The sequence below is a fragment of the Cydia fagiglandana genome, chromosome 14 (genome assembly GCF_963556715.1).
Source record: "Cydia fagiglandana chromosome 14, ilCydFagi1.1, whole genome shotgun sequence".
Classification (NCBI taxonomy): Eukaryota; Metazoa; Arthropoda; class Insecta; order Lepidoptera; family Tortricidae; genus Cydia; species Cydia fagiglandana.
In genome coordinates this window covers 1,985,647-2,005,666 of record NC_085945.1, presented here as the reverse complement: position 1 = coordinate 2,005,666, position 20,020 = coordinate 1,985,647, and the positions used below count along the sequence as shown (strand labels likewise).

The 20,020-nt window shown below is 36.5% G+C and overlaps 1 protein-coding gene across 2 annotated transcripts in view; it reads right to left on the bottom strand.

Annotated features, from left to right (window-relative positions):
• LOC134670635 (uncharacterized) overlaps positions 1-20,020 on the bottom strand; it is a 210,625-nt gene that overhangs the window by 18,250 nt on the left and 172,355 nt on the right. For both annotated transcript variants that reach the window (XM_063528441.1, XM_063528442.1), the window contains one exon: positions 10,660-10,776. In XM_063528441.1, the coding sequence (XP_063384511.1) occupies positions 10,660-10,776 (117 nt within the window). The remainder of the gene's footprint in view (positions 1-10,659; positions 10,777-20,020) is intronic.

Here is a 20,020-nt window from a genome sequence, read left to right as displayed (position 1 = left end):
ATATTTTAGAAATTAATTAATAAAAATATTATTTTACGAGGTAAGTAGTTTTTTTTTATTTTGAGGTGAAAAATCAATTTAACAATGTTTATGTTTCGTTATTAATAATTTTAATTATCTGCCTACTTATTATTTTTAATGATAGGTAATTATAAAACTTTACATACATAGGTACATTGGTTATTTAGCCGTAGTATCTTTAAAGTTATCTTTACAGCAAACTGTTAAACAATTGAACCGTGGAAAGTATAGAAAGCGTGCGCGGGAGTTGAAACATTCACCATTTTCCCGTGACCTTACGTTTGTACTAACTAATATGTGGTTAAAGACCAACTTAAAATGGTCGGGTCACGAAGATTTTGCAACTATTTTCATACCTATATAATAAAAATATTGTATTAGGAAAGGTGTTTGAATAACGGCGGTTTTATTTTACATAAATAGGTATGTTAATTAATGGTGGTCAAAATAAACCAATAAAAATGAATTTTATATGCAGATTCCAAGTGCTTAAGTTGTTTTTAATCTTAAGATTGTGTAAAGAAATTAATTTTGTACTAAACAGAGCAGTACCTGCTATTTAACAAACTACTTTTTTTAAATTAAATAAAACTTATCTTCCTCTAAGGCGAGACTCACAGAAAATTATTATAATAATTACATGTATATGGAAAAGACATTATGCTTATAATTATAAAATAGATAAGTTCATCGGGGTCAAACGAACCTCTGTCGCTCCGTCGTTACAGCGACTGCCGGCCTAGCCAAGGTTACAATCGCTATCGCTTCGACAACGAAAAGCATTATGTCTCTCTATCACTCTTCCATATTAGTGCGAAAGTGACAGTTACGTTTCGATCGCTACGGAGCGTAAGCGATCGGCATCTTGGCTACGCGGCCTGTACCGTAAAGTTGCCGTAATCGAACTTCAAGATATTCACAAGAGACGACACGTACTAGATCTATTCTAGATAGGTACGTTATAGTTTAGATACCAACTAGTTCTCTTTTGCAGCGCAATTCGGGCAACCAATGTCACTTTTACGTTAGATAGAGTAATATATCCATTAGATGTGAATTAGATCTCTAAGTCATATCCTGTGGAAATCGTTTAAGAGTATCTCCAGAATCCCGCAAATGTCAAATTTGACAGGTTAGCTCTTAAACATATCGTTATCGTATCTTGGTGATGTCTAAAAGATATCTAATAGATGTCTATTTTAAAATCCGAATCGGGACCAAGGTCTCGAGTTTGATTCTCGGCGCAATCGGAAATGATTATAGCTACAAATAAAAAAATGTATGCACATAATTTGTTACAGAAAATTACATTAGTAGATCTTATCGTATGAAACTCATAGATTCAAATCAATCCGTCTCGTAATGCAAATTGATCTATAAAAAACTACATTGTTTGCTTAACACAAAATAAACGCTAACCGAGGCGTAAATATAGGTAAAACAAAGGATTACCAATAGTTCTGTAATCTGCAAGCATTAGGCAGATATGCAATCGTTTGAAAAACGCCTAATTCCACAGTACTGGCCAGCCAAGCGAAGTTTTTTAGGTAAGCTGCGCTTAGGAAAGGCGTGTAAACCTTTTTTTAGTGCTCAGTTTTTTATTAATCCTCAAAAAACTGAGCTTGCTACAAAATTGTACAAAATTTTCTAGAAAAGTACATTAGTAATACTTTCATAGTGTTACTTTGTAGGAATAGTTTATCAATTTCACAAAAACAGTGCAGCGCTCATCAGTCTGCGTTTCGACTGCCATTTTTTACTTGTGCAGCGCCGGACGAGCTTCCGACTAGTGTTGTACTTACCATTATCACTCACCGGTTTCGCAACTATCTATGTCAATCGGTTTTTAAATTGTCACTTATCGCGTAGGCGCGATAAATGCACGCGTAGTCGTCGATTAAATTGTCACAGTGCCGTTAACCTTCGATAAAATCGGCTCTTAATGAGGTATGACAGCTTTAACGAGCGGTTTCTAAAGATTTGGGTGCAGTTTTTGCTGTTCAAAAAATAACCCTGAGTTTTTATAGCCTTATCTAATAGATTCAGGGTGAAGACATCAAACAGGTACTTATTTTAACCTTGTGATCACTTTCTAACAGAGATTACCTTTATAATGAAAAACTAATAGAGTGATTTCTCGATAATTACGGAACCAGTCAATCAAATCAAATATTTTTACGGCACCTAATTCCAATCATTATAGGTATCGCTAGCATCACGATTTAAAAAGTAAAACTATCGATTTCGCGCAGTAACATGATTTTATGGATCGTAAAAAATTTAATTAATATATAAATGAAGTTCAACGGACTGCAAAATAAAATATACAATACTATTTTAGCGGATAACACGACCTAGATAGAGTACAATAATTAGTTATACGCGTGTGTGATCACGTAAACGATTTGAACTTGTAAACGTTTCGTGGCATTGTGGTTGTGCAACACACGATTTTTTAGCACGATACTATCAATATACGTACAATAGGCATTAAGGTAATTATTCTCGTTTCGAAATATATAAGCGTTTATGGTGTAGGCCTTGCTGAATCCGGTAGCCTATTGATTTAGGAGCTCAAGGATGCTACTTTGAAACAAAGAAATCCACCGGCAGCGGAACTTGGTAGGTACCCGGGACCTACTTGGAACATCTCTATTGGATGTATTTATTCGAATTTAAATACGAGTAATATCATTTAAAAAAATTGAGGATTTTGAATAAGAAGGATATTGTAAGCATCGTATACGTACGTACACTGAATATTTCTGTATAACCCGGTATTTTACTGGTAGGGATAGTCCAGTAAGTGCATCATTCGTGTTTTTTGTTGTGCATTAAACATGGGAAAGTAAGGTTAACATCTCTTGGCAGTGGTGATGCAGACACATACATACGGAAACAAATTACATCAATGATAGTACATAAACATTGACTAGAAAAAAGAAAAAGGACCATGCAATGACGCACGTATATTAATCTTATTAAGTATTTCGCACGTTTCCGCCTCTGCTCCCACGATGAATGTTTATATGTACCGGTCTAAGGAGATTACAATATAAACCAATTTGACACTCGTGAGGCTTCGGCAGTGGACCTAATCAAATGCGGTTGAAGGACTCGCTGACACGGGAGAAAAATAAATAGGGCTGTAGCGCGCTGGGATTATTTATCGGTTTTTGTCAAAAGTTTGTATTTTGAGAGTTACCTGAATGAAAATTTGTTATTTGTTTTACTAATTGAACCAAAATTTAGTAAATCCCTAGTAATATTATTAATGCTATAGGTGCTCACAAATATCTGAACACTCCTCTATTGTCTAGGCCCTAGAGTGCGAGCAGATATTTTGAGCACCTCGGCCGCTCCGATATATCTGATAGCGACTGTACTCTGTCTGTCTGTTATTACCTCTTCACGCTAAGCCGATTAAGATGAAATTCGGTACGGAAATTAGGGCCCGGGAAAGGACATAATAGGATTGTTTTTATCAATCATCATCATCAGCATCATCCCACGCAGACAAAGTCACGGGCAGAAGCTAGTACCTATTTCTATATGTTTGAAATGCATTATAAGGTTTTATATAGTTTGTTTAGATAATAGTGAAGTACATATTGTGTTCAGATGGCATCCGTCAGGTAAGGAAGGCTAAAAACAAAATCGCTTTCACACATCCCTAATCGGTCGTGTTATCCAATCCTATAGGGGACTTCTACTTTCTACGGTAAAGGATTCCGGTCATTGTTAGTTTCTACCATGCCCATATTAGACCACATTAACATAACGGGTGTATCCTAGGAGAATTTCGCAGGCAAATCGGTAGGATAAGAAATTACAAGCGCCGTTTGTATTCGAGGATATTTTAAAGAATAGGCTTTAAAGTTGGAGCAAACTAATTTCGCGTGGCATTGGCAAATATATACAATAAAAAGTGTGCATTTCATTCAAACATATACAAAGTGTGCAAATGCCATCATTAATTTAAATTTTCTGTGAAAATATGCCGTTTATAATGACAGTCTTGACTTGGTTCTGTTTAAGTCGGTGCAAAGTTAGCTTAGACGGAATCTTCCGCTGTTTAATTCTTTGAGGCTAATGGTAGGTACATAATCATTATATAAAAAAAATATTTTGAGGAAGAAATCAAATTTATTTCAACTGGGATATGCAAATAATCTGTTTCAAATGCCTTTAGAACCTAAAAAATATGAGTATAAAGCCACCATATTTACTTTACATCTGTAGGGATATTAGGAAATAAAATATACTTTGAAAGTACCTACAGAGATAACCAATTAGAAAACGAACTATTAGTTCCCCACACAATCGATAAAACGTAGACATGTCAGGTCAAAAGAACAGTAAATCAATAGTAAAAGCAGTGATGTAAACAATTGTCTCTGGAATTATTCAATTATCGATGTTTTCTATAAATCGGTGCGGGTCTCACGTTTTTGCGATTTTCCAACCGCTAGAATTACGGTAACTGTTTAGAAAAGTCGTGATGTCTTCGTTTAGCGGTTACATGTGGGAAGAAAGCGAGAAGGAATTTTTATTTATATTTTGTCTGGTATTTGAAACTTGTGAGGTCACGAGTCGTAGGTCAGAATCAGAATCCTTAAAATAGCTGAGTTAAGTATTAGATAAGAGAGAAAAACGAATAAACTGACATATCATCTACCCTCATCTACTCGAAGGTTAGCTGGAAGAGATCCCTTACAGGGATAATTTCGCCTTTGTAACTTCATTTCTGTAAATATTATGTAAACCTGTGTTGTGTACAATAAATTGATTACTATTACTACTACTACATGTCTAATACGTAAACGCAGCTAAATAATGACGTCCAAACATAATCAAATTAACGCACTAATGTAAAACTCCGTAATTTCGCCTACTAAACTTAAAAACCTTAAATTATCGTATAAAAACTTTAAATCGTCAATTCACAGCCAATTAGATGCTTAAACACTGACGTTATCAAACACTATCCACAAATCAACACGAGGAAACATTAGCAATAACTTTCTTTGTCACTTTTTTCGTAGTTCTGTGAAGTGTGAATTTCGCACACGCATGTTGGAACGGCTCTGTGTGTTCGAAATTTAAAAAGGGTGTGAGGTCTAAACTTAACGTTTTAGTGCGAAATTTCAAAATTTCTGTAAACGATTTGTCATTATTTTTTGGAAAACTTAGCTAACTATTATGAAGGTACGTACCTATATATATTTTGTGTGCAGAAAGTACCGTGTACCTTAGAAGATTTCTTAATCAGATTACTTATTATATACGATACAATAATACCATAAAATTTAAAACTATAATATCCTAAAAAAATAACTTAAAAATAAAAACCGTAAAAATATTTACGAAATGGTCCGTCACATCACTAGCACAACAATAAAGTCCTTAACTTTTTTAATTCACAAAAATGTCTAAGCGAGAATCACAAGTTCCAATTTTAAATTGTACCGTTTGAAAGCGCGCGTGTTTTTTTTTCTAACGCGCGAGCGGAGCTAAGGCCGAACGAAGACTGGCTGGTGCGAAGTTACGAACGGCAGTGTATGGAAGCCTTAATAGGGAATGACGTAGGCGATAAACCGTGCTTATGTGCTTATATGGTGATAGTGTAGATGTAGATAAATATTTTTAATGCTTATCGGATAATAAGATTGCATGTATTAAGATTCGATCTTGGATAGACGGAAGATTTTGGGAAATAGGATTTATTTTAAAATTGACTGTTTGGTTGAGACTTTCTTAGGGTCCACCCACATCTGGCGTCTTTCGAGCGTCGGCGTCTGCCGGCGTCGGTCCAGCGCTATGGAAAATGACGTCGCTGCGCAGTTGCGTCGACGCTGCGTCGACGTTGCGTCGACGTCGGCCATAGAATTGTAGACGCCGACGCTCGAAAGACGCCAGATGTGGGGGGGCCCTTATGTATTTCATTGCAAACTTTAAAAAAGATTTATGGTCAGTGGGTGGTACTGATACCTACATATTGATTTGAAATGTGAAATATAATTTTATTTTGATTAGGTATTATTCGAAACATTATTTAGATATTATAGAGTTGGAGAGCGTGCCGTGAGCATACCATTTGCAATGACAAAGTGCGAAAATGTCATTATTAATGTCAAACTTCTATGAAGAACTTGTATTTCTTTCTTCTTGTCGGTAGGATGGGTGATGGGCGACGAAAGCAAAATAGGACTAATTTAAGAACTTGACCAAAAAACGAATGGGACGACCCACCGTTTCCGAGATCCCCGAAATATATAGGTATATAAATAAATATATATACAAGAATTGCTCGTTTAAAAGTATAAGATATATTCTTACTAAGAACAAATGAGTCACCAAGCTACACAATCAATACAAACACAGGATATATGTACTATAACTAAACGTATGTCTGTAGTAGAAGCCATACATTTCATAAAATATGTATATCGTTAATATTTAATGCGGCCCTGACAGTGGACAGGGTCATTCGTGTCACGACATAAAAGTAGGTAGGTTGGAGTAAGGGTATACATATGTCATTTAGTATATTACGAGAAATAGACCTTTTAGGTCATAGAGTTAGTGCTAGGATGTAATTCACTTTCCGTTTTTAGGGTTCCGTATTTGTTTGTAAAATTACATACAACTAAGTCCTGTATCGCGACATGGTTGCGTTTAACATCAACTGCGACTCATGGGAAGACCTAGCCCTAAACCGCGTGGAGTGGAGGAACAGCCTTCTATGAGGTCGCGAAACCCATGATAGGTCCTGGTTTCAAGACTTGGCCCGAAAACGGGAAATAAAACATGCGCGATGAGGGTCGCCTCGATGCGGATCCTCAATGCACTTTTATTTGACACAAATGTGGGCGACTGTGCCGTTCAAGGATCGGGTTATATAGCCACGAGCGACGCTGTCGCTAGATAATAAGTAAGTCATAGATGCTGCTTAAATCACCTGTAAAGATGCACAAGGCCTAATGATGAAGTCCTGTATATAGAGTCAGACCAAGAAAAGTCTGCAGCGAATTTGATAGCCCACGCAGTGCATGTATTAGTTTAAACGTCAAACTTCTATGAAATTATGAATGACGTATAAATAGCACTGGCACTGCGTGGGCTATCAACATCGCTGCAGACTTTTCGTAGATTAACTCTATGTAATTGTAAACCATAGTATAAAGGCTTGGACATAAGTTTAGTATAAACGTGATATGTGTGGCAGACTGGCAGACACACGGTACCGTTCAACAACGGTCGGCTGGTCGCAATGCCAAAGTGCGGTTGCATCGATTACCAAGCGCAACATTTACTGGAAGCGACCCTCATTGTATGAGCGCAGTTAAGAAAATTTTACAGTCACCACACGGGATTGTTATACCATTTTGGGTTCTTGCCATGGTATAATAATATACTCCGCCTGGTACTATCTTCCCGTCTTTTCTAGGTCACCTGACTGACACAAGCCTACGTCATCATGCGAGAGCGCTATATGATAATATGCGATAGCGCTATATATAGCGGCCATGTTATTGTGACGTAGGCTTGTGTCACTCTGGGAAGAGAAGACCATGTTTTATTAGACTATGGTTCTTGCTAAATTGGATATTCTATAGCGTAAGTAGGTATTGAAAAACCAATTTAGCTATAGGACCCTAAATGGCGCAATCGCGGAGCGTGATGGTTCAATACTTTTCACATCATCTGGTTCTGGGCTATAACCTCGAAAGTCGAAGTTCGTAAATTGCTTGTATTTTTCTCTGTCACTCTAATTACGCCTTTGGAGTAAAAGAGAAAGATCCCCGCAATTTGCGAATTGCGGTTTTCGCGGTAACCCCCCTGGATATGAGTGTAGTTTCTATTTTACTATTTACTAGCGACCCGCCCCGGCTTCGCACGGTCGATCAATTTACGCTAAACCTTAAAAAAAAAACACATCTAAACCATCCAGGTGAAAACCGAAAGAAATTCCGTTATAGTTTTTTTAGTTTATCGCGAACATCTTTTTCCTCGTTCCCTCAATGCTGAGGATCGCGACCACATGCAACATCTCTCCATTGATTACGGTCATAAGCCAAGTGGACCGGACGGTGCAGGCTGCCGCCACTCGTCATCTTCATGGCGTCAGACCATCTCTTACGAGCCCCACCCTGAGCGCGTTTGCCATTCATTCACCCCAAGATACACTTCTCCAAATATACAAAAATACAAACAGACAGACGCGGCAGGGGTCTCGGGGTCGCAGGGGGGGGGGGTTGTTTTATAATGTGTAGGTAGTAAAGTGGGATGTGGGATAGACCCGTGAAATTATTATTTTTAAGGCCTTTAAGCTTCTAAAATACAGCCGAACACAAATATCTAGCCATATATTATCGGAATTTTATTATGTCACGGACATATAATAGAAATAAATAAAAATCTAGCAAACTGGGGAAAAAATCGAATACTTTCTCTATCATAGGCTCAAAATACCGTTAGATCCTGAGTAAAAAGAACTCAAAAAATTTAGACCTGTCTGTACCTTAAAGGTTTTAAATAATATTTAAACACATAAAAGGAATGGTGGTTAATGGACCGCCACCTTGAAAAAGAAATGTATAGATACATACAATCTGATTATGGCTAAGAAAGCCGATGGCAGATGAAAGTAAAGGAAAATAAATATTTAATAATATTTTTTTGATTCAAATTATATTTTGTGGCACTTCCAGCTTACTCGTACATATAGCCGCGGTGCATGCAACGCGCGGATGCAACGGTGAAAGTGCAGCGAGGTCGGCGTTACAATAAGTATTGTGTTCTCATGTCTTCTCCCATGTTTATACAGTACATAAGGCTGATAACTTGTAGTACCTTATGTACAGTCAGCAACAGTATATTCTTTATTCTTTCATAATTGCATAAGTACATGTAGTAGGTACAAAATATATTAAATATTATATTAGGTTCTTACATGCTACCCGATATAATAAGGCGATAGAAGTTACTACCACACACTAATAGCTTATTAGATTTGTTTTTTTATGGCTGTTAAAATAGTTACTTACAGAATATACACAAAAGATTCAGGAAATAAAATTTGTGTGGAAATAAAATAAAATAAGTTTTTAAAAGTTTAACTGCCCATTTAGTTTGGCTGCCTAGGAAGCAGGATGTCCCGGGTTCGAATCCTGGTAAGGAGATTTATTTGTGTATGTATCGCAAATATTTGTTCCCTTTAACTTCTGTTTTTACGAGTAGGTATGTAAGTATTATTTTTTGTGTGTAGGTACTATATTTTGAAGTTGTGCAATAAAGATAATTTGTATTGTATAATCTATAACTAGTTTCGATAGCGGGTATTTAAATTATCATACACTTTTTTTTTACCTGCACTTATTATCACTATTACCTGCATTTATTATTATTACCTGCACTTATTATCACACTGATAATAGGTAATAAAGATATAATAGCAATAGCAGATTAAATACGGCCATGTTCCCAAATCCGAATAATGTTTGTAAATAATGAGATAATCATTCAAACGAGATTGTAAAATCCTCGGGTAAAATCCTACTAGAATACATTATTTTTACTATTATAAAGAATTTAACACTTATTTTATTAACATATTTATCATTTTCATATCAAGCAAACATACTACATACATAATTCGAAGTCGCCTAATCAGTATGCACTCGAAAATACATTTAATAACGGATTATGATATGATACTTATCACGTCCTATTTATTATCGCTTTATCTATGCAAATTACTATTTATATTATTTTAATCATTTTAATGTGTAATTAGAAATATTAATATGGACAAGGTTCAATAGGGTAGTTGACTGACAAGTCAAATCAGCTTCTTTTTTCGAACTGTCAAATCAAAAGGATAAGTACCTAACTATGGAGTTTATATGAAACACCCTTATTACGTCACGGTCAAGCTACCTACTCTTTATAGTTCATTCCGATTTATCAAATATAAATTTGTCAGAAATAAGTACGGTTTACGTTTTTCTTATTATTATTAGTGCTGTGAAATAATAACATAACAGTCAACAACCATTTCACAAGGTACTTGTAGCGCCATCTACGGGTAGCTTGGGTAAACGATTCCTAGACAAATGGAGATAGGTTCGCGCGGTTTGCAAGTAACTCGAAAGTTCTACGTTAGATGTCGCTAGGCGTACCTTCATTAGTCTGTTCTTAACTTTACATTTTTGTAAACGTACCTACTTAATTAGTACTGATTTGACTACTGACAACATTAGGAATCCTCTAGACCGAGTTTAGAGCAATTATTTCATGCAACCGATGATGCCAAAAATGCGGGGGTGCGCGGGACGAGGTGAGCGAAATCCCGTGCCGTGATTGGTCCGTTCAAAGACACGGACGTCACACAAAGACACTTTCGACTAGAACATCGAGTAAAATTACCGTATGCGTGGCAGAGGGGGTAGCGCGACCATACTCAGTCTGGAAGATGTTTTGTCTGTGACTGATAACTATTGTTGTCTATTGGCTGGCCGGTCGCATAAAATAGTTTGTTAACGCCACGTGAATTTGATAGTAAGTTTAGTACCTATACGGTATCGCCGCTGAATGTTTTGAGTCTTGTCGCCTACAAATTATGGTCTATTTTACCTTATCAGCCTTGTCGGTGGGCGGGGAGGCGGGCGGGCTGCGCGGCAGCCCTAGGTCTTCGTCGTCGTCGCTACCGTCGCCGCGCCCGCGCCGCCGCACCGCTGCCACTAGCTCCGCCTGGCGAGAAAAATGGAAACTAAGGCAAAAGGGTTTTACTATACAAAGTGCTCTCGTATAGGTACAGTCAAGGAATTTAAATTCCGACCCATTTCGTACTTTGTCACAGTGACAACCGTATGAGGTCTCTAGCGGCTTTCATATTGATTGTCACTGTGACAAAGTACGAAATTGGTCGGAATTTAAATTCCTTGACTGTATGTACGAAAAAAATTTTTGTTTGTGTAAAATGTGTCAAGTCTGACAATAAAGAACACAAATGAATCTTGAATAGAAGTTTTGTACCTATGTAAAACTTCTGCACGCTCTAATTTCTTTGAATTAGATACTAATTCCAGTAACGAAGACTGATACCAGAAGAATGGGACAGTCTGACGGGTCTAAAGCATGCAAAGCTCTTTATGCAAGGAGTAGACTCCGGCTGGAGCAAAAAGCTTTGGAAACTTAGCAAAAGACAACTCCAAATCATAACGGGGGTGTTTACCGGCCATTACGGGGTCAAAGGAATACTGGCCAAGATGGGACACTCTGACAACACCGATTGTCGTATGTGTGGCGAAGAGGAAGAGACAATGAAACACTTAATGTGTGAATGTCACGCCCTCGCCAGTCAAAGAATGAAGGACTTTGGAGCAGGATACCTGGAACCAAAGGACTTTAAAACGCTACCCATGAGCTCCATCAATTAACACATGGATATGGTGGGAAAAGCTCTTGAGTAGTTGACGGATCTTTTCTAGGGGGCAGTTGCACAAAAGATCCCTATGGGTCGAAGTGTATCCGTAAGGGCCCCCGAAAACAATAAGATAAGATAAGATACCAGATAGCGACTACGCCAAGTGGACGGAAACAGGCACTGGACGGTAAACGGATGCAATGACCCTATGTTACTTGAATTTTCGTGTCCATGTTATTTCAGAAAGTCGTTCAGTGTCGTTAGAAAGAAAATGATTGTATGGGAGCGGCTTGGCGGCCAGTTCGTGTGAGTCTTAACATGTAAGTACATATGATATCTAGTTTCTAGGAAAACGAACATGCTTCAGTAATACATAATAAACAAACGAAACAATAAGTGCATGCGGAAACTGATAAATATATCAACAACTCGTAATATTTACACTTAAACAATAAAAGTCATATAAATAGGCAATAAGTTAATACATACGACCTTTTTACTCTGAGTCGTTTATTTCCTTTCAGGAATATAGTATAAATCATGTATAAATGGTAAATGGCTTAAATGTATAGGCTTTTTGTGGTAGATATGACGTTTGGTAACTGAAGTTAGTGTTTCCTTTGAACGATATCAATTTATGGGTGAATCATACAATACAGAGTAATTATTGTGTTTAAATGTAGCAAAGAGAATTTAGACTAGAGGAATATTGTCCAAGTAAATTATGTAGTCAGTACATCTTTCGACACAATTTGACACACACAGTCCCACCACCATCTTGAGAATGATAGCGGAAAAACCAGACTCTCCCATAATGCTCCACTGTGAGGGACTACATTCCCCTACAAGTGTGATACAGTGGTAGCAAAAATTAAGAGTTTGGCTACCACTGTGTTATATCTATTTGTCAATATTAATGTGTATATGTTGTCATCATCTCAGCCATAAGACGTCCACTGCTGAACATAGGCCTCCCCCTTTTTTGGGGGGTGAATGCAATTATCGCCACGCCTGGCAGGCGGGTTGGCGATCGCAGTCGAGTACACCGAATTTGAGGGACGCTTCTGCCTATCCACCGGTGGTCTTGGACGTGGTTTAAGGACATACCCGGGTCCTGGAAGTAGTTTAAGGATATTACCCGGGTCTATGTTGTGTTTATGTGTAATTCTTGTATGTTTATTGTTGTGTATAGCTATGTGTGTAAATCACATGAAATAAATCATTTTGAATTTTTTTTGTTACTCGACGACAGGCCAAAGGTTATGGTGCCATCTTTTCTTTCAGGTTTAGTCGCTATACCTTTGGCCTACTCTCGAGTAGATGGCGATACTTTTTGACATTTAACAAATTTAGTCAAATCATGGTCAAGTTATGATCAAAGTGAAATGGCGTTCTAAAATTGTTAATCATTTGTGTCAAAAGATGGCAGTAAATGTTCTGACTGCATAATTTACTTTGACATTATTCCTCTATTTCAAATTCTCTTTGCATGTAGTTATGATAACACCAGGCATAGTACAATGTACAAAGAAAAAAAACCTAGGATTGAGTGCACTATAGTACAGTCTTTATCGTTAAGAGAATAAAGCGCGTCAAGGCAGGTGTGGCTCACTACGCGATTTCGTCCCTTTGCTACAGGTAGCTAAAAGTACATCCGTTCCACCCCAATTTTGGGGAAAGCCATAAGCCGCGCGTGGCGCTGTCGCCACCTAGCGGCCATATCTGTGCTGTTCGTAACAGACGTGTTTTGTTAGAGAGTGAATCTTCTGTACCTAGTACTATTATTTATTATGTGGTCAAGGTAATTTTGAACACCTCGCCCGCTTAGCAACTTCTGCTGCTGACTGTACCTAGTTCGTAAGCATTAATCGAATTACTCATAGAGTAAGCGAAAATATATATGCTTCTATTTAATTTGATTTAAAGACCTATTGGAGTTCCAGGAATTGTATGTAAAAACGTAGGTATGACGAAGTGCATAACAAGGAAAATATATGAAATAACAGTTTTACAGTACGCCAAATTTCCTCGTATTGCTCTGTAAATTGTCTACTGGATGTAATCCCAGCTTTATTCAATGTATAACCTTTAACCTTATATGGGCATTTTCATTCAGTACCTATGACTTTTATAATTAGAATATTTTAGAATACAATTCAGACAATTTGATTTAATATACTCTGTCAAGCAATTTCCGTCAGTAATGTAAAAAATTAAGCGCGAAGGCTTATCGTCCATGGTCCCATAGAAAATTAGAATATCGCGCCTTTTTTTACTGACAGACTTGTTTGACCGGCTATAGGTATATCAACAGTTAAGAGTCAAATAATAAAGTTAGCACTTTTGCACGCCACTCCTTTGTGTTAAAGCAAAATAGGTATACCTAAACACTTATCTTTGACGTCGACTGTACTTAATAATTGTGCAAGATTTAACGTTGTTTAAGTTACTTCTATTTCACAAATTCATAACAAAACATAATATAGGTACCGAATCGTTTACATTTACATTTAAGTATAACCCTGATTTTTTTTATTCTTTATTTTTGCTTAAGTTATTTGACATGGCCTGGGTTTAACTTTAACAACTATACTTTTTAGTTTGATTTTCTCATTTAATAAAATAAATAATAATGTAAATAAAATAATAAAAATAATAATACAAAAAATAAATTAAGCCCTTTAGTATTAAAAAAAAAACAAAGCCTGAACTTTTAATCCATGTAGACATAAAACATTAAAAAAAAAAAAGAAACAGACCCATAGTTTGTGGATCTTTCCTTCTCTGACCCAACAGAACCGCTGTTTCCATTTTCGACTCATCACTCACTTGTCAAGTTGTCACTTCACTTATCTTAACATCATCACAAAACACAAGTCTATAACACTCCTAATAGCCACTGAAAAAGTTAGATGTAAAACGGTCTGGCCGAATAAAAAAAAAGACTGGCTGAAAATAAATGTATTCGAACTGGCACTTAAAAAAAACTGGCAGAGAAGAAATTCTAAATTTGAATTTCGAACGAGTCTCACTGACTACCACTAGGTATCTGGCACTTATAAAGAACTGGCCGAAAGGAAAATGAATTCCAAATTTGAAATTCTTACTTTTAACGCGTCTGACTGACTGAACGAACTACCAAGCACTGACTATCTATCCTTGACTGTTGACTCACAGGAAACTGTAAGGAATTATTACAATGTAACTAATTATTGAGTGCGTATTTAAACAATGTCCAGGTAGATGCTACAATAACATAACGTTAATGAGGCACCCAAAATACCAGGATTATGCATCTTATCTGTTGGAATTTTGTTACTTTTGACGCCATTTTTGATAAAATATCCGTGCTAACTTAGCTCGGGAAAGTATAATTATTACCACGTTATTTTGACTTATCTTTTATCACTAATTGCCCTAACTCGTTCTAACAAGCATGCGCCTCTGACGAAATTTTATACACGGCGACAGGTAAATGATAAAACCATAATTTTAAGTCCACTACTGGTTAAAAATGTTAAAATAGAGGCCTAGCAACAAAGCACTGTCAAACATCATTAATACTCGTAAGTGTGCAAAAAAATCAGAACTACCGGATTTCACACAAAAGAGCCCTGTCACAAAATTCGACAAAATTACTGGATTATTATTGCAATTATCTGATACAAATAAATCTAAAGTACACTTACATTGAAATAACATATACATATTGGGTTTTACCGGTACAATTAGTGTGTAATTCCCGGTAAATTCATTTGTTTGTCTGGGTTAATTATAAACGGTGACAGAGTGCAGGATTACAGTTAATTAAGCCACAAAAGTAACCACTTGATATTGGTAATGAAACGACCTATGGATTATTTGGCTTTATTTAACCGAGTCAAAATGATAATTTACATAGGTACGTAATCCAAGGTTTTGACTAATATTTGTAGTTTAGTATTTAATTTCAAATTATTATTACACTTATTGTTATGGCTCATAACATAAACTCATACAAAGGTAGGTACATAATTAATGAAATTAGATAGGGTCAAGGAAGGAACAGTGCCTACGTAGATAATAGCCGGGTACAGTGACCTACTTATGAAATATCAAAACAGTTTGTGACTATGAAGAACGTAATGAATTCGACTCGTTTTAATGAGATTTAATTTATAATAATCATAGTGAAAACATACAATATGCATCTATAAGAAACAACTCCATTCGTATACATATTAGTACTTATTTTACGATTACCTATGATAAAGAAACAGTTTAGCCATATTAGGTTTCCGATAAAAAAATTGTGTATCCATCATTTAAAGATCCTTCACGACCTCATCGCACCAGCGATACCTAGGACGCCCAACACGTCGTCGACCATTCGGACGGCCCGAGTACGCTCTCCAAACCGCTCGATCTTCACCCATACGGACCACGTGCCCGAGCCATCGGAGTCACGTCGGCGGATCTGAACGAGCTCGGTGCCGTCGATTGGACAGAAACGGCGCTAGACAGAGAAGCATGGCGTTCCTTAGTGTCAGAGGCCAAGATCCACTTCGGGTCGCTGCGCCACGGCAGTAAGTAAGTAAGTATCATTTAAAGGGGAAGGGAAAACAACCTCTATTTAGGAACATGATTTAATTTCCAATAAAGTATGTCTGATTTCAAAACTTAAATCAATCGAAACATCAACAGGATACGTAAAACACGCACGAATTGGAATTCAAATCAGTTGAGGTTTCTTAAATATTCGGAGGAAACTTGTGATTAAAACAAGAACCGCGAATCATCAAATATGTATGTACATTTTGTAATTTACCGTATAGGATGCTCGGAAAATGCGAATAATTTAAAGGTGGTCCGCTTTTCATACAAAAAAACAATTGCGTTATATTGAGTTATTATTACACACTACTACTACTAAAACGTTATTTTGGTATTGCATTGATAAAAAATAAAACGTTTTTTTTTTGCGTGATTTCTGTATAAACAAAGGTTTACTATGAATTTAGCGCAAATAAACATTTGAAAGTAGATAGATGCGCACATATTTATGTAGTAATAGTGTGGAATTACTTAACATAACGCAATTGTCTTTTGTATGGAAAGCGAACCACCTTAACAACGAGTTCCCGGGGTGGGTCCGGTCCGGGCATGGCTTTCATTTAGTTTTTAAGCACATGTAGGAATGATAAGTCATAGTACAAGCTAAGAAGACAAGCTTTTATTAATAGTTTGTTTTAACGCTGTAAAGGTTAAGGTTAAGGGCGCCCGCCCGGAAAATGCGCCTGTGTGACGAAGCCTTAACGGTAACGCTGAAGAATTTTCAACTGACGGTTCTAAACAAATACATATAGACACGCAATTTTCAACTGACGGTTCTAAACACACATAGGCACGCAATAATTTCATGGTTGAAAATCCAGACTTAACATTTCTTAATAAATCCATCTTAAAGTAGAATTCTTAGGCATTTGTTTCAACACTTCGTTTTCTAGAATCTAATGAGCCATTCAGTCCATCAGGTAATCAAGAAATCTAGACATTCACTAAAAATGCAATTTTTTGCGCCACAGTCGGGTAAGAAGATATGTCTAATATAATCTTTCATCGCAATTATGGAATAGTTAGCCCGATCAATGAAGAGTGAAGATTGCGTTTAAGTAATGTTATGCTACCTATCTAATAATACTTATTGTAACAAAATTAATTGTAATAAAAATTTCATTCGCAATCGGCTAAACTAAGAAGTAAGTTATTGAGTCTAACTATCTCCTCTTATTATATCGACGCGGAATCAACAAAAGCCGATAAGAAACAAGCTTCATGTCTACTCAATAATAGGGCCAATTCGAAAGCAAGTCCACCTTGTCACCAAAACAAAAAATAATATAAAAAATAATCGTTTTTGTAAAAATGCCGAGATCGAGGAGTTAGTGGCCGAACCCAATATCATCGGCGAAACGAAAGCGCACAAACTTCGCTGGTTCGGTCACCTACTCAGAATGGGAGACTGGTAGCCGTCCAGTGGGTCGGCCCAGGTATCGCTGGGAAGACAGTGTGGCGGCGGATCTGCTTCAGCTTCGCGTCAGTAACTGGCAGGAAGTTGCGCAGGATCGGGACAGGTGGCACGCTCTCGTTTCGGAGGCCAAGATTCTCTTTGGATCGCTGAGCCAAAATAGTTAGTTAGTTAGTTAATCGTTTTTGTAGGAATTTAGGTATGGATTAAGTTTAAGTTTAGTTTTATTCATTTTCCGTAAATTTATTGCTAAATTCATTTTCAGCTCTTAGCCATTTATTAGTCGACATTTATTTTTCTGTATTTTTGATAGCATAAATTATTAAATGTTATAATTTAAGTAGCTTAATCAGTATGCGAGTCAGATGCATGTGCGAATGAGACATTTGAAAATTACAGCATTTAGACATCAATTAGATGTCATAATTGGGTTTAAATGCGTTCGTTTTTTGTCCTTATCGGGGCAAATTGTGAATTATGGATGTGAACTTATGGTACTGATTACAACAAAATAGTTAAAAATTAGTTTTTAATTGCCTAATCGTTTTAAAACAGCCTAAATTTTGTTGTAATCAGTACCATAAGTGCCAAACATAAAGTCTTAATTCATAATTTGCCCCGCGGATTCCTATGTCTGGTCCTCATTGACCGGGCTACGCTACGTCTCACATGATTACCTCCCCACTATGGTTCCAGGCCGCAACTGCACAGTTTTGAACAAGGGCAGTAATTAATAATTAATACACCATTTGCCAGCTAAGTTAAGAACAGTTTTTTATAAGGCACATATAAAAGTTTTTTAAACATGTTAATTAGAAATAAGACGCACAAGTTATCCAAAAATAACTATTTTTCCACCTACTTACTATATCTTATAAAATGTAATACATATATACCTCAGTCTTATAATATTATAGCATATAGGAAAGCATGCTTGGCGTACTTAAAAACATCATCATTTTTCATCATTTCAGCCTATATACGTCCCACTGCTGAGCACAGGCCTCCTCTCATGCTCGAGAGGGCTTGGGCTATAGTCCCCACGCTAGCCCAATGCGGATTTGGGGACTTCACATACACCTATGAATTTCTTCGCAGATGTATGCAGGTTTCGTCACGATGTTTTCCTTCACCGAAAAGCTAGTGGTAAATATCAAATGATATTTCGTACATAAGTTCCGAAAAACTCATTGGTACGAGCCAGGATTTGAACCCGCGACCTTCGGATTGAAACTATTGAAAGTCAGACGTCATATCCACTCGGCCACCACTGAATGGTCCATAAAAGACTCGAAATAAAGTAAAAAAAATCACGCTCCATTATATACCTTACTTTTTTAAACCTATTTCGCTTAAACCGCTCGTCTTTGTTAGATCATTTTATATTAAAGTAGCCTCATCAAGGTAACTGTCCTGAAATGCCCCACTTTGCACTCAAGTGATAAAATATCACTTTTCCAAATGGCACTTGCCAGATACTCTCTGCAAAGGTCCCAGTGTCATCTTTTTTATGACCACAATGTTTTTCATGGTGATTATAATAATACAATATGAAATATAGATACCTACGCTATTTTGCGACGAGAAAAGTAAATTTCACAAAGAGGTTTAGCGGATTTAAACGCGTTAGGGTTAAGTTATGGGAAACTAGCGATCTTAGAAGTTTATGGTTAAATTAGGTATTAACTGTATTAAATGTATGCACTTAACAGGTATTTGGGACATTATTAGTTTTTTTTCAAGTATAATAAGTTTGTATAGGATTTCCTGGTAAAGGCAACAACAAGTTTATTTAAAAAAAAATTCCATACTTTCACATTATTTTGGTTAAATATTAACCAGAAAATATCAGTTAAGAAGTAAGTTTCAACAAAAGTGATGAAAACTAGAGACTTTGTTTAGAAATTACCATAAAAATAAATAAATAAATTACCAATATTGTATGCGTGTATTTTCATTCGACAAAAAGTTTGACGTGACCATACGGCTTACGGCCCAATTCGAACTTTAAGATACGTCAGTTAATAGATCTAGAAAATATATGGATTAGATATGTCAGTGTCAAACAATTAAGTGTCAAAAGCGACGTTTCTTCAAACAAAAACGTCACTTTTGACACTTGTTTGACACTGACATATCTAATCTATATCGTTTCCATATCTATTATTTGACGTATCTTAAAGTTCGAATATAGCTGTTTGAGGAAAATTGTAAATTGCATGACTTAAGCACCACACGATTCTACATCACATGATTCACTGTTCGCTTGTAACTTGGGACCCCGTAAACAATTCTACGTCATTTCTCATTTTTATTTTAGGTCCGTATTTTGTGGACGGGTGTCGCAATTGCAGCATTTGTTTTTATGATTATAAACTAAACACCACGTACAAGTACTTAGTTAGGAGTATTACTTATAATAGCTCTAGTTTGATATTATACAGTGTGTTTTCTGTAACAGGAGCAACAAATTAAATTGTAGGCTGTACTCCTCAAACTGACCAACATTTGTTTAGCAACTTTTGAAAATAACTCATGGTTTGATTTTTATTTCACTTTAA